At 43.5% G+C, this 14268-nt stretch overlaps 2 protein-coding genes across 2 annotated transcripts; both read right to left on the bottom strand.

Moving 5' to 3' along the window:
* Positions 1-1284: 1284 nt before the first annotated feature.
* On the bottom strand, positions 1285-4780 carry LOC311496306 (uncharacterized protein). The gene is made up of 4 exons (XM_084556109.1): positions 3564-4780; positions 2195-2372; positions 1972-2114; positions 1285-1645 (listed from the first exon to the last, which is right to left on the bottom strand). Exons 1-4 carry the CDS (start codon positions 3585-3587, stop codon positions 1544-1546), a joined length of 447 nt encoding a protein of 148 aa, XP_084412235.1. The 5' UTR covers positions 3588-4780; the 3' UTR covers positions 1285-1543.
* A 154-nt stretch (positions 4781-4934) lies between these two features.
* On the bottom strand, positions 4935-11026 carry LOC311496584 (uncharacterized protein; the record flags this gene model as incomplete). The annotated part of the gene is made up of 6 exons (XM_084556471.1): positions 4935-5378; positions 5845-6070; positions 6519-6713; positions 6817-7366; positions 7821-7993; positions 10615-11026. The coding sequence occupies 6 exons, from the start codon at positions 11024-11026 to the stop codon at positions 5177-5179; spliced, it is 1758 nt and encodes a 585-aa protein (XP_084412597.1). The 3' UTR covers positions 4935-5176.
* Positions 11027-14268: the final 3242 nt, after the last annotated feature.

Below are 14268 nucleotides of genomic sequence, written 5' to 3'. Positions count from 1 at the left end.
GAAGACACAGGAGACCAACTCTAGGAGAAGACAAGGAAGACAAGGACAGACTTTAGGAAGCTACAGGAGACCAACTCTAGGAGAAGACAAAGAAGACAAGGACAGACTTTAGGAAGCTACAGGAGACCAACTCTAGGAGAAGACAAAGAAGACAAGGACAGACTTTAGGAAGCTAAAGGAGACCAACTCTAGGAGAAGACAAGGAAGACAAGGACAGACTTTAGGAAGCTACAGGAGACCAACTCTAGGAGAAGACAAGGAAGACAAGGAAAGACTTTAGGAAGCTACAGGAGACCAACTCTAGGAGAAGACAAGGAAGACAAGGACAGACTTTAGGAAGCTACAGGAGACCAACTCTAGGAGAAGACAAGGAAGACAAGGACAGACTTTAGGAAGCTACAGGAGACCAACTCTAGGAGAAGACAAGGAAGACAAGGACAGACTTTAGGAAGCTACAGGAGACCAACTCTAGGAGAAGACAAGGACAGACTTTAGGAAGACACAGGAGACCAACTCTAGGAGAAGACAAGGAAGACAAGGACAGACTTTAGGAAGACACAGGAGACCAACTCTAGGAGAAGACAAGGAAGACAAGGACAGACTTTAGGAAGACACAGGAGACCAACTCTAGGAGAAGACAAGGACAGACTTTAGGAAGACACAGGAGACCAACTCTAGGAGAAGACAAGGACAGACTTTAGGAAGCTACAGGAGACCAACTCTAGGAGAAGACAAGGAAGACAAGGACAGACTTTAGGAAGACACAGGAGACCAACTCTAGGAGAAGACAAGGAAGACAAGGACAGACTTTAGGAAGACACAGGAGACCAACTCTAGGAGAAGACAAGGAAGACAAGGACAGACTTTAGGAAGACACAGGAGACCAACTCTAGGAGAAGACAAGGACAGACTTTAGGAAGACACAGGAGACCAACTCTAGGAGAAGACAAGGAAGACAAGGACAGACTTTAGGAAGCTACAGGAGACCAACTCTAGGAGAAGACAAGGAAGACAAGGACAGACTTTAGGAAGACACAGGAGACCAACTCTAGGAGAAGACAAGGAAGACAAGGACAGACTTTAGGAAGCTACAGGAGACCAACTCCAGGAGAAGACAAGGAAGACAAGGACAGACTTTAGGAAGCTACAGGAGACCAACTCTAGGAGAAGACAAGGACAGACTTTAGGAAGACACAGGAGACCAACTCTAGGAGAACACAAGGAAGACAAGGACAGACTTTAGGAAGACACAGGAGACCAACTCTAGGAGAAGACAAGGAAGACAAGGACAGACTTTAGGAAGACACAGGAGACCAACTCTAGGAGAAGACAAGGACAGACTTTAGGAAGACACAGGAGACCAACTCTAGGAGAAGACAAGGACAGACTTTAGGAAGCTACAGGAGACCAACTCTAGGAGAAGACAAGGACAGACTTTAGGAAGCTACAGGAGACCAACTCTAGGAGAAGACAAGGAAGACAAGGACAGACTTTAGGACGCTGCAGGAGACCAACTCTAGGACATCCTTACTGGACTCCAGCACTATGGGGACACAGTGGGGACACTCACAAACATAGGCAGGTCCTGAGTGTCTCTGATGGCTGCTTTCATCATGGCCACCACACGTTCATGTGTTATCACCTCCTGAGACAAGACAAAAGACGTTAGAGGACAGACATGTCGACACAGGACAGAGACATGTTGACAGAGGTCAGAGACATGTAATAGAGGACGCAGACTGTTGACAGAGACATGTGGACAGAGAACAAGGACATGTTGACAGAGACATATTGACAGAGGACAGAGGCTGTTGACAGAGACATGTAATAGAGGACGCAGACTGTTGACAGAGACATGTGGACAGAGAACAAGGACATGTTGACAGAGACATGTTGACAGAGGACAGAGGCTGTTGACAGAGACATGTAATAGAAGACAAAGACTGTTGACAGAGACATGTTGACGCTCACGTGCAGGATGGAGCGCACGTTGCTGGACGTCAAGTTGTGCCGTTTGGACTTCCTGTCCAGATCAATATCCAGTCGTCCAAGTTCGTCCTCACTGGACTCTCTGGTCTCCATGGCAACTACCTCTTCACCCTCGATCTTCCCACCTGAGTAGGAGACAGAAACACTTAGCAAATGTCCACAGCTGGACTGAACCAAAGTTTAAGTGAAAACCGTCCCGTGTCACCTGAGACAGGTTTTCTGTCCTCTTTCTGTTTGTCCTTAATGGAACTTCCTGTCTGAAGTGTGGTCATTGTTTTCAACTTCCTGTCCCATCTGAAGACATTTGTCTCTCTGTCCGTTCTCAAAGACTTAAATGCCACTGGACAAATGTCTTCTTCTGCAGGACACCGCTTGCCTGTCCCCTATAAAAACAGAAAACAGTCTCTAGTAAGTGATGTTAGTGGAGGAAGACAACATGACAGACTGTCTTTAAATGGACCCGTTTCTAACTTGGATAGCTCCAAGTTAACACCACATTACAGACAGCAGAGCCAAGCTCATTGGTAGCTAACACCAGCTAACAGGAGCTAACACTAGCTAACACCAGCTAACAGGAGCTAACACTAGCTAAGTGCAGCTATCAGGAGCTAACAGCCGCTATCAGGAGCTAACAGCCGCTATCAGGAGCTAACAGCAGCTATCAAAAGCTAACAGCAGCGATCAGGATCTAACGCGAGTTACCAGCAGGAGCTAACAGCAGCTATCAGAAGCTAACAGCAACTATCGGGAGCTAACAGCAGCTATCGGGAGCTAACAGCAACTATCGGGAGCTAACAGCAGCTATCAGAAGCTAACAGCAGCTATCAAAAGCTAACAGCAGCTATCGGGAGCTAACAGCAACTATCGGGAGCTAACAGCAGCTATCAGAAGCTAACAGCAGCTATCAGGAGCTAACAGCAGCTATCAGGAGCTAACAACCGCTATCAGGAGCTAAGTGCAGCTATCGGGAGCTAACAGCCGCTATCAGGAGCTAACAGCAGCTATCAGGAGCTAACAGCAACTATCAGAAGCTAACAGCAACAATCAGAAGCTAACAGCAGCTATCAGAAGCTAACAGCAGCTATCAAAAGCTAACAGCAGCTATCGGGAGCTAACAGCAACTATCAAAAGCTAACAGCAACTATCGGGAGCTAACAGCAACTATCAAAAGCTAACAGCAACTATCGGGAGCTAACAGCAACTATCGGGAGCTAACAGCAGCTATCAGAAGCTAACAGCAGCTATCAAAAGCTAACAGCAGCTATCAGGATCTAACGCGAGTTACCAGCAGGAGCTAACAGCAGCTATCAGGAGCTAAGAGCAACTATCAGAAGCTAACAGCAACAATCAGAAGCTAACAGCAACTATCAGAAGCTAACAGCAGCTATCAGAAGCTAACAGCAGCTATCAGAAGCTAACAGCAGCTATCAGAAGCTAACAGCAGGCGCAGTGTTGGTGGTTTCAGTGCGTCCGTTATTTGTTTGGCGCGGATTTCGGTTCTATATCAATAAACAGAGTCGGAAACACTGAACAAGAGACTGAATCAGTAAAACAGAGAGAAGCCAATAACTCACTGTCAGATTGATGTCGCCCGCCATCAGTTACTCATTCATATTAACCCAGTTAGCTGTGTTAGCTCCGATAGCCCCGATAGCTACTGCTACGAGAACAACAACAATAACACTTCCGGCCAGAGTCCTTCACAATAAGAGCGTAGGTACACAAACCGGAAGCACTTTAAAGTGTAATACTTCCGATGATCGCAAGGTGGCGACTCCCACACATCCCGTTAGAAATCAACTTCTTTCCTCGACTTTTTCACCATTATGTATATCTTCTTATAAAATAACAACTAAATAAATTAATTAATTCCATCAGTAAATATTAATATTGTTCCTGCTAGGGTTGAGGGTTTATACATGTGCAACCAGTTAAAGGAGGACGTCCACCCTGTTGTATGTTCACAACAAGTCAGCAGAGTACCGGTTAAAATCAGTTTCTCTAAAACACACATATCACATATCACATATAGCCTTTGTTTACAGGCCATATGTTCTGTTGCGTTCTCTTTTGTTGGTCATTTCAAAGTTGCTGCAGTTTGCACAATAAATATTCACATTGATGAATCAGATGTTGATTTAAAAATTATTTCACACATTAAAAAATGGTAGTCACACAGCTCCATAATGTAGCTGGCAATAATAAAGAATTTCATGCATCGGCCTACAATGGGAAAACGAATGAATCTGTTGGAACACATTGATTTTACTCAGCACTTCTTCAAAGACTCATGAAAAACATCCCTCAAAAGAAGACGCTCTTTTATCAACCCTGGAATGATCAGTTCAAGCTGCAGATTCACGCAAACTGTCTCGCACACGTGCGTACTCACACACACACATAGACACACTGTCCTTGAGGCCCCCTGGTTCTCACATGGCTCCTTAATATAAATGGCACAAGAATTTCATGCATCTACCTACGATAGGAAAATGGTTGAATCTGATCAAATACAGTAAAAATGTCACATATCACTGCTTTTCTTCTAAATGAAATGCTAACATTACAGACTGCATGTTCAGACTGGCATTTAATAAAATCCTGAAAACTAACCGTAACTATTGAAATGTTGGTTGTTACGTGACAGTTTTGAGCAGGTCTGAAGTTGTTTAAGTGATTTATGAAAAAAAAAAGCATAAATAAATATTGATATATTTTATGGCTGTTTTTTTCCACCTGTATATTTTTGCCATAAAGGTGTCCAGAGGGTGCAAAATGCATCACCAGAGTATAAATGACATTTGAGAGTAAAAAACATTGGATTTCAAAAATTTGACTAAAAAGAAAAGTTGCTGCTGAAATTCATGCCACAAGCTGCATCACAGCCAAAATGATCAAACGAAAACATAGCTGAAAAAAATGTACAAAAATGCACGAGGAGGACATAAGGGTTAAATGTTTCAGATATTTAATGATTATAATTCTCTGAAAAATAGACAGACTGAAACAAAGACAGGAAATAGTAAAAAAAAGTAAAAAAAACAAAGTCTTACAATTACATTTCAAAACAAAACTAAATTCACGGACACTCCATTGGATTCTTTTATTTCCTTTCAATAAAAAAGCTTAAAAACAAAGCTGATCAGACGTAGGACTGAAAGACAAGTTATTGATTAGTGAACGGCTCTCATCCCCAGAACCTCTGTCTGCCAGTAGGGGCAGCCAGCGCCTCCTGAGGAGGCGGGACGCTGAAGATGGACCCGGCCGCATCCACTGTGAAGATGAAGTAGAAGTTGGCGGCCATCATGGCGATGCTCGGCAGGAAGGAGAGTCCAAACCCGAAGCCACGAACGCTGCTCCTGAAGGCTGCAGCCACCCAGTAAACCAGCCTGGTTAAAAAAAAAAAAAAACAAACGCACCCAGTAAACCAGACTGGTGAACTAAACAAACGCACCCAGTAAACCAGCCTGGTTAAAAAAAAAAAAACAAACGCACCCAGTAAACCAGACAGGTGAACTAAACAAACGCACCCAGTAAACCAGACTGGTGAACTAAACAAACGCACCCAGTAAACCAGACAGGTGAACTAAACAAACGCACCCAGTAAACCAGACTGGTGAACTAAACAAACGCACCCAGTAAACCAGCCTGGTTAAAAAAAAAAAAACAAACGCACCCAGTAAACCAGACAGGTGAACTAAACAAACGCACCCAGTAAACCAGACAGGTGAACTAAACAAACGCACCCAGTAAACCAGACAGGTGAACTAAACAAACGCACCCAGTAAACCAGACAGGTGAACTAAACAAACGCACCCACTCCTTTCATTACCAGATGTTCAGTGTTAATCTCACCGTCCAAAGGCGAAGACAATGGTCAGCAGTGGAATGAGCTTTAGCTGCTCCTGTGTCAGGTACATCGCCATGACGACTAGCTGCAGGAAATAGATCAGGAACAGGGAGGCGGAGTCAGAGACGAAGCGACGGTGGACGGTGACCTCTTGAACCTCCTTCATCTCATCATCAAACAGAGGCTGGATCACACCTGACCTGAGACGAGTGACACCCAGAACCAGCCAACCTGTGAGACACAGGTGAGACACAGGTGAGACACAGGTGAGACGCAGGTGAGACGCAGGTGAAACACATGTAGCGTATGTAGAGACGGACGAAGCTCCGTGTGGTGTCTCAGGAGGACCTTGATGATACTATTTCTTAAGCACCTATTTATTTTTATTTATTACCTGTTCTACCTCTGTAGTAATAAATATATAATCCCTGTAATTCCTGTTTACATTTGAACGTAGTCATGTTTACATCCTCCATGGACGTTTGGAAAGTTCAAACATTTATGTCATAGTTTTAAGGTATTGTTCTATTTTCTTGTTCTTGCACATCGTGCTGCTCACATGTGCCTTTAATTGCCCCCCAGGGACAAATAAAGTTTTCTGAATGTGAATGTAACATGAGATGATAAATGAACGGTCAGAGGTACTGCTGCGTCTCTTCTTCGGTGGTGTTGGACTCACCGAGGACAATGGGGGCAGCGGCAAACACTGAACAGCGCAGCGTGTAGACAAGTCTGAGGGGGGCGCCGTCCAGCAGGGGGGCGTCAAATGGCAGGAAGACAAAGCCCCCCCACACCAGGAAGGGGAAGAAGAGTGCTGATGTCATCAAGGACACCCCCACCTTCAGGGCATCTCTGCCAGGACAGCCCTGCCCACCTGAGACAGACCGGTGTGAGACAGACATACAGGTGTGAGACAGATGTGAGACAGATGAGAACAAGGTCACATGACACCCAGAGTGAAAGACAGTTGTATTTACATCTGGCAGGAGGGGGCGTGTCCTCGGTCCACTCATACTGGTAGCCATGTTGGCTGTAGTCCTGGGGGACTCCTCTGGGACCCAGGAAGGGGCTCTTCTCTGACTCCATGTCCCAGAATGCTTCATTATCTCTGGGTGAGCACGGTGAGTGGAGGACGGTCACTGCAGGACTGAACACCTGAGCTGCTTTCTCCGGCAGGTGGTTCTCTCCAGGCTCTCCCTTCTCTTCCAGGTATGACCTCAGCCCCGCCCCATCTTCTAGCCCCGCCCCTTCACCTGCCCCTTCCCCTCGCCTCTCCCCCTCTGCCTTCAGCTCTCTGTCACTTTCTGTCCAACTCATCCTGTCACCTTTACCTGTGTGTCCACCTGTCTGTCCACCTGTCTTTCTTTCTTCGGACCACAGCAGGGTGCTGGGCTCCATAACAGGAGAACTCAGCCCTCTCTCCTCTCCCTTGGCTTTGTTTGCTTTTGTCCCCCCACTGTCTTCCATTTGGTACTTCCTGTTTTGGTACGTCCTGTCAGGAGCAGGCTTATCTTCAGGATGTCTTCTCTGTCAGAGACAACAGGTAGAGTCAGCTGATCTGTCTGATCAATCATTAAGATCACAAATATCATTAATGACATTAAAATCATTTGTTCTTAGTCTCTTTTAATCACAACTGTGATCTCAGCCTCAAACTACAAACGAGGATGACTGACGTCTCCACACGTCATGTCTCCGCACGTCACGTCTCTACACGTCACGTCTCCGCACGTCATGTCTCCTCAGACCAGTTTGTCCTCAGATCAGGGGCTACGTTTAGAACAACGTGTCTCTCGGTGTCTGTCCACCTGTCGTCACGTCGATACATCTGAACCGAACTCAGTCAGAGTCAGACCTCAGGTCCGTGCTAACAGGCTAGCAGGCTAACAGGCTAACAGGCTAGCAGGCTAACAGGCTAGCAGGCTAACAGATCGGATACTGGAGCTAAACTCAGATTAAAGTCCGACATGAAAAGACTCACAGAAACACACTGATCCTGGTCCTGGTCCTGGTCCTGGTCCTGGTCCTGATCCTGATCCTGGTCCCGGTTCCGTTCCTGGTCCTCGTCACTGTTTTTCTTATTCTGTTGTTGTGAAACTTTCCGGAAGTTCAGCTCAGGTGTGGTCTCGTCAGGTGAGATGAGGAAAAAATATTCTTAAAGGGAAAGTGTCACATTATTAAGTTGACTACTAATATAACTACTAATATAACTACTAATATAACTACCAGTGTTGGGAACGTTACTTTAAAAAAGTAATTAGTTATAGTTACTCACTACTTGTTCCAAAAAGTAACTGAGTTAGTAACTGAATTACTCTATAATAAAAGTAACTCGTTACCAGGGAAAGTAACTATTTGCGTTACTGTTAAAAAAAAAAAGTTGCTATATGTCAAAGAATTTGGATTTTTTTGAGCAGTTTTCACAAGTCAGTTGAAATGACTAGAACACACAGGTGTATGTACATAACTTTCGATATTTATATATTTTTTTTATATTTATATTATATTTATATATATATATAATATTTATATTTCGATAGGGTTTAGACAGCGAGCTATCATCTGTGGTGGAGGTATCGGTGTTTTTGGCCACTAGCTTTGTAGATGCGTGTCATTGTGTGATGCTTCATTAAATTAGAGTTGCTTACATGCACGTTCCTTCCTTTGACCACAGTGAATTTTTTTATTTATTGAAGTAGTGCTTATATATCCACCTTGAAAATGCCAACTTTTCATCAGATTGCTCCTGACTCGCCATCTCTGTTGCTTCACCGATCTGTTTAGCTGTTGTGTGTGTGTGTGGCGCGTGTGATGGCATGTGTGTAAAACCACTGGCTCTGATTGGCTACCATGAAACATGACTCTGCCTTAGCCAATCATAATCGCTTACCTCGTTATTAACCCAACTCCTCAGTAGCGGTGAGCCAGGGGTGCGTTCGGATTACACATATTCAATCAATGCATAGTAACGGACCGCATTTAACGTCCAGTAACGTTAACGGCGTTGTAACGACGGGAAAAGTAATTAGTTAGATTACCCCGTTACTGAAAAAATAACGTCCTTACCTAACGCCGTTCTTTTAAACGGCGTTATTCCAAACACTCATAACTACTACTACTATTAAATACTACCAATATAACTACTAGTATAACCACTAATATAACAATTATTATAACATATTAATACTACTAGTAGTATTAACTACTACTAGTAGTATTAACTACTACTATTAACACCAGCCACAGTCAGAACTGTTAACTCTGCCCAGAGGCCACAGACATGAACATTTTCACAGACGGCTCAGATAATATTCATGATGACACAGACTTTAACCACATCAGCTGGTGCACCTCCATCTGTTCCCCCTCCCCCACAATCAGTGTTTTCCCAACAAAGAGAGCCTTTATTTGTCATTATATTATACAAGTATCATATAACGAGATTGCATGGTCAGACATGGAGGGTTGGTCCTGAGCCGCTGCACTCGCGCGCGCCGCCACTGTGACCCAACCTGACCGGTGCCTAACACCTAGCATGTTTTGATGATGGGAGGAAACCGGAGTGCCCGGAGAAAACCCACGCAGACACGGGGAGAACATGCAAACTCCACACAGAAAGGCCTCCGCCCCGGGGATTTGAACCAGCGACCTGTGGGCACCAACGCTACCCACTGTTCCACCGTGCCGCCCAAAAAGCTCTGGTTCAATGTGGAGGTACACGTGAAGATCAGGAAACATCATGGAGCATCCGAGGGCCCGATATCAGAACAGAAGAACCCAGAGGAGACCTCACTCCAGGTGACACAGACACAGGTCATGAAAGCTCTAAGACAGGTGAAGCCCCACAAGTCTGCAGGGCTTGTGGGGGTGTCACCCAGAGTCCTGAAGGCCTGTGTTGAACAGCTAGCAGGGGGTGTACACAGACATCTTTTCCTATAGCAGTAGTTCTCAATTATTTTCTGCCAACTAGCATATACAGTTGAGGCCAAAATTATTAGCCCCCCTTGTGAAATTAGAGAAAACTCTTGATTTCTCTGGAAATGACCATTAACAACAAGTGTTTATATTGCATTTGTTTCCAAAATAACAAAGACAAAATGTCCACTAAGTTTGATTAGAATATTTCATTGCTACACTGAATTGAAACAAGAAAGGGCAAAAATGAGACGTCCAAAATTATTAGCCCCCTGGCCATTAATAGTCAATAGTGTACCCTTTCTGAGCCACAACTGACAACAACCTTTTAGAGTAGTTCTTTACTAGGTTGGCACAGGTCTCCTGAGGGATTTTGGCCCATTCTTCCATTGCAAATTGTTCCAGCTGGTCCGAATTGCGTGGTTTCCGAGCATGGACATTCACCTTGAGCACCCACCACAGATTCTCAATAGGATTGAGGTCTGGGCTCTGTGCGGGCCACTCCAGGACCTTGGTTTTGGTATCCTTCAGGAACTATTGGACCAATTTTGATGTGTGCTTCAGGTCATTGTCTTGTTGGAAGACCCAGCGACGACCTCAGGATAGACTACGAGCAGATTTCTGCATATTATTCCTCAAAATTTCAACATAATTTTCTTTTTTCATGATGCCATGCACCCGAACAAGGCTCCCTGTGCCCAGCATGATGCTCCCACCACCATGTTTAACTGTGGGAACTGTGTTCTTTGGGTTGAAGGCCTCTCCCTTTCTTCGCCAAACATACGCCACATCCATGTGCCCAAACAGTTCCAGTTTAGTCTCATCAGACCAAAGCACAGACTTCCAAAACTCATCTTTACCTTTCAAATGTTCACGGGCAAACTTCAGTCTTGCTGTGATGTGCCGCTCTTTGAGTAAAGGGGTTGTTTGTTGTTGAAGGCCACCACGATGAAGAGCCCTCACAACTGTGTTCCTTGAAACATCAACTCCAGAAGAGGCCAGGTCAGCAACAATCATCTTGGCAGATGTCCGGGGGTTCTTGCTGACATCTCTGACGATTTTCCTCTCCGGAGTTCTTGAAATCTTGCGCTTACGACCACACCCAGGTTTGTTTCTTACTGAATTTGTCTCCTTGTTCTTGGCAATGATGCAACGTACAGCGGTTCTAGACACTGTGAAATGCTTGGAAATGGCAGTATAACCTTCCCCCTTCTCCTGAGCCTCCACTATCTTCTTTCTGAGCTCAAGACTGATTTCCTTTGTCTTTGGCATGATGGGTAAAAGCAATTCCTCTCAATGTGCACAGGTGCCCTGTTCCTTGGATTCCTTTTATGCTGATTGAATGCTCAGGTGTTGTCAGGAAGCCAATTGACTGCACAGGTGTGGTTTGAAACCTGATGGGTTAATTAAGTGTGTTTTGAAAACAAAAATTCACATGGGGGCTAATATTTTTGACCACCCATTTTTCACTATATTTGATATAAAGTAAGCCTTAAAATGTATTTCATATCCAAAATGTACCAAAAGCTACTAAATAGCACTGGTGAATGTTTGATTATATCAAGTTTTGTCAATGCTGCAAACATTGGGAAGAATTTTAGGAAAATGTTCCATAATTCCTGGGGGGCTAATAATTTTGGCCTCGACTGTATAGAGTATATTCCCAAATAGGGCTCCATATAACTTGAAATGTCTGAACTGAACCAATGAGTGGGGGCGTAACAGTGGCGTGGTGGTTAGCACTGATGCCTCACAGCAAGAAGGTTCCATGTTCTCCCTGTGTCTATATTAATATAGTTAATATATAATAACTGATACCGGTGGTGATGTTATCGTGGCACGTTTTGAACACCTTCAAAGAGGGCCCAGTAGCCTAAAGGTCCTCTGAATCTGGACCAAAATGCTCCATTGAGTCGTTTCCTGATGAGCTGGCTCTCCTCCTACCAACTCTCAGCGGTCCACCTACACCTGAAGGACAAAGGACACTCCTTTGAAGATAACAACGTCCAAATCTTAGCCAGAGAAGACCGATGGTTTATAAGAGGACTATGTCAGACTGGAAAAACCTTCTCTAAACAGAGGAGGTGGAATGAGATTTTTTTTTCTTCTTTTTTATTAATGTTTTGGTCAGACAAATACGAACAAATGTCACAGTTACATGAATAAGAAAAATATACATTTTATTTCTGTCCGGTGTCTTATTTTATTCTTTAACTATTTTGAAAAAAATAAAAAATAAAAATAAATGTCTGCAGTCCAGCAACAACACACAAAACAAGCCAGACCTACAACACAAAACATAGATAACAACAAACAAAACAAAAACCCAATACCCTAGGAAGTCTACATAGTATACACATTCTGTACCTGAACTGAATAGAAATATATATAGACAATATATATGTCATTCCTTCATATCCAGCAGTTGAGTTAGGAATGGACCCCATATTTCATTAAATAGATCCTCCCTCCCAGCTACTCTATAGGTGACCCGCTCACAGCCCGCCGTTGAGCTTAGAACCTCTATCCACTCCTTAAAAGTGGACAAGGAGGCAGATTTCCAGTGGCGTAAAGTTATCCTGCACCCTGTTATCATAGCTAAACGACACCATGATTTTTGGCATTTTGACATTTGAATATTATCTGGAAGTAAACCCAAGAGACATAATGCAGGGTTTTTAATGAAGTGCGTACCCAACATCTTATTCAAGAACAAAATTATTGCATGCCACATGTCATTAGGTTTGTCGCACTCATAACATATGCACCAGTGTTCCCACCTTTCTATTGCATCTCCAACAGTTTCAGTCCAGTAGGATCTATTCAATATCTTATAACAAATGAGCTGTGATTGTGCTTCACGTGAGTAACAGTGCCATGATGCACATCATGTTTTCTTGCTTTCCCAACATAGTTTTAGACCATCCAGTTTTGGCACTTGTGTACTTCTAATATGTTCATAAAATTTTGATGCTCCTCTGTCTTTATTTCCCATCTTATGTGAAATTTCCTGAATTCCAGTTAAACCGTGCTGAATATGTTCTTTATTTGAGAGAATGTAATGTCTGATTTGTAAGTATAGAGTTTTTCTTTATTTTCATGATTATTTACGTTGATTCTCACTGAAGACATCAAACCTATGAATGAACACATATGGAATTATGTAGTAAACAATAAAGTGTGAAATAACTATAAATATGAGTATTCAATTCAATTCAATTCAATTTTATTTATATAGCGTCAATAACAATACAAATCATATGGGAAGGGGAGTGGGGGTGCATACAGCAGTTAACATTCTATACAGTAACAGCACAGAACTGTATGACTAGTAGTAGATAGTAAATTAGAGGATAAGAGCTCTGTGCCAGAGAAAAGAAAGTGGAGGATGTGAGAGAGGAGAGAGAAGAAAGAAGGAGGACATGTGTTCTGTCATTTTAAAGAGTATTTGGAGCCAGACAGTAATGAATTACAGTAATCCAGTCTGGACGACACAAATGCATGAACTAGTTTTTCAGCATCACTCTGAGACAGGATGTTCCTGATGTTGACGATATTACGCAGGTGAAAGAAGGCAGTCCTGGTCACTTGCTTTATGTGACATTTAAAGGACATATCCTCGTCAAATATAACACCAAGGTTTTTCACAGTAGTACTGGAGGCCAAGGTAATGCCATCCACAGAAACCATGTGATTAGATTAGTAGCCATCCTTTGCTTTGTTGACAGCGCTGTAAACCCTTGGACTTCTCTCAATGAGCTGCATCATGTAGTCACCTGAAATGGTTTTGACTTCACAGGTGAGCCATGTCAGGTTCATTTGTGGAATTTCTTGTCTTCTTAATGGGGTTGGGACCATCAGTCAGGTTGGTACACAGCTGACAGCCCTATTTGACAACTGTTAGAATTCATATTATGGCAAGAACCAATCAGCTGAGTAAAGAGAAACAACAGTCCATCATTGACCCCAAACACGCCTCCAGGCTGTGTAAGGGCTATTTGACCAAGAAGGAGAGGGATGGAGTGCTGCACCAGGTGACCTGGCCTCCATAGTCACCTGACCTAAACCAAGTCCAGATGGTTTGAGATGAGATCAGCACTTGTTGGACCTCAGAGTGAAAGCAAAGGACCAACAAGTGCTGAGCATCTCTGGGAACTCCTTCAAGACTGTTGGAAAACCATCTCAGGTGACGACCTCATGAAGCTCATCCAGAGAAGATGAGATAAGATTTTAGGTTTTATCTGTCACATGCAGTTATCCATAGTACAATGCACGGTGAAATGTATTTTTGTACCTGCAGCCAGTAGTAAAAAAGTACTTCAGTAAAACAGTAATAACTACACATTGCACACAAGGTAAACAATATAAGTGTAAATGTAAAACTGAGAAAAATAAAATATAGACTGTAAAGTTGAAATGTAAACTTTGAGGGGTTAGCTCGTATAGACACACATTTACAATATTAGAAAGCAGCTATATGACTAAAGTGCAGTGGTGCAGTGGTATTCAGGTCC

The sequence above is a fragment of the Chelon labrosus genome, assembly GCF_963514085.1.
Source record: "Chelon labrosus genome assembly, chromosome: 12".
In the NCBI taxonomy this organism is placed as follows: Eukaryota; Metazoa; Chordata; class Actinopteri; order Mugiliformes; family Mugilidae; genus Chelon; species Chelon labrosus.
Note: the sequence above shows the minus strand (reverse complement) of the source record. Positions and strands in the feature narration are given on the sequence as shown.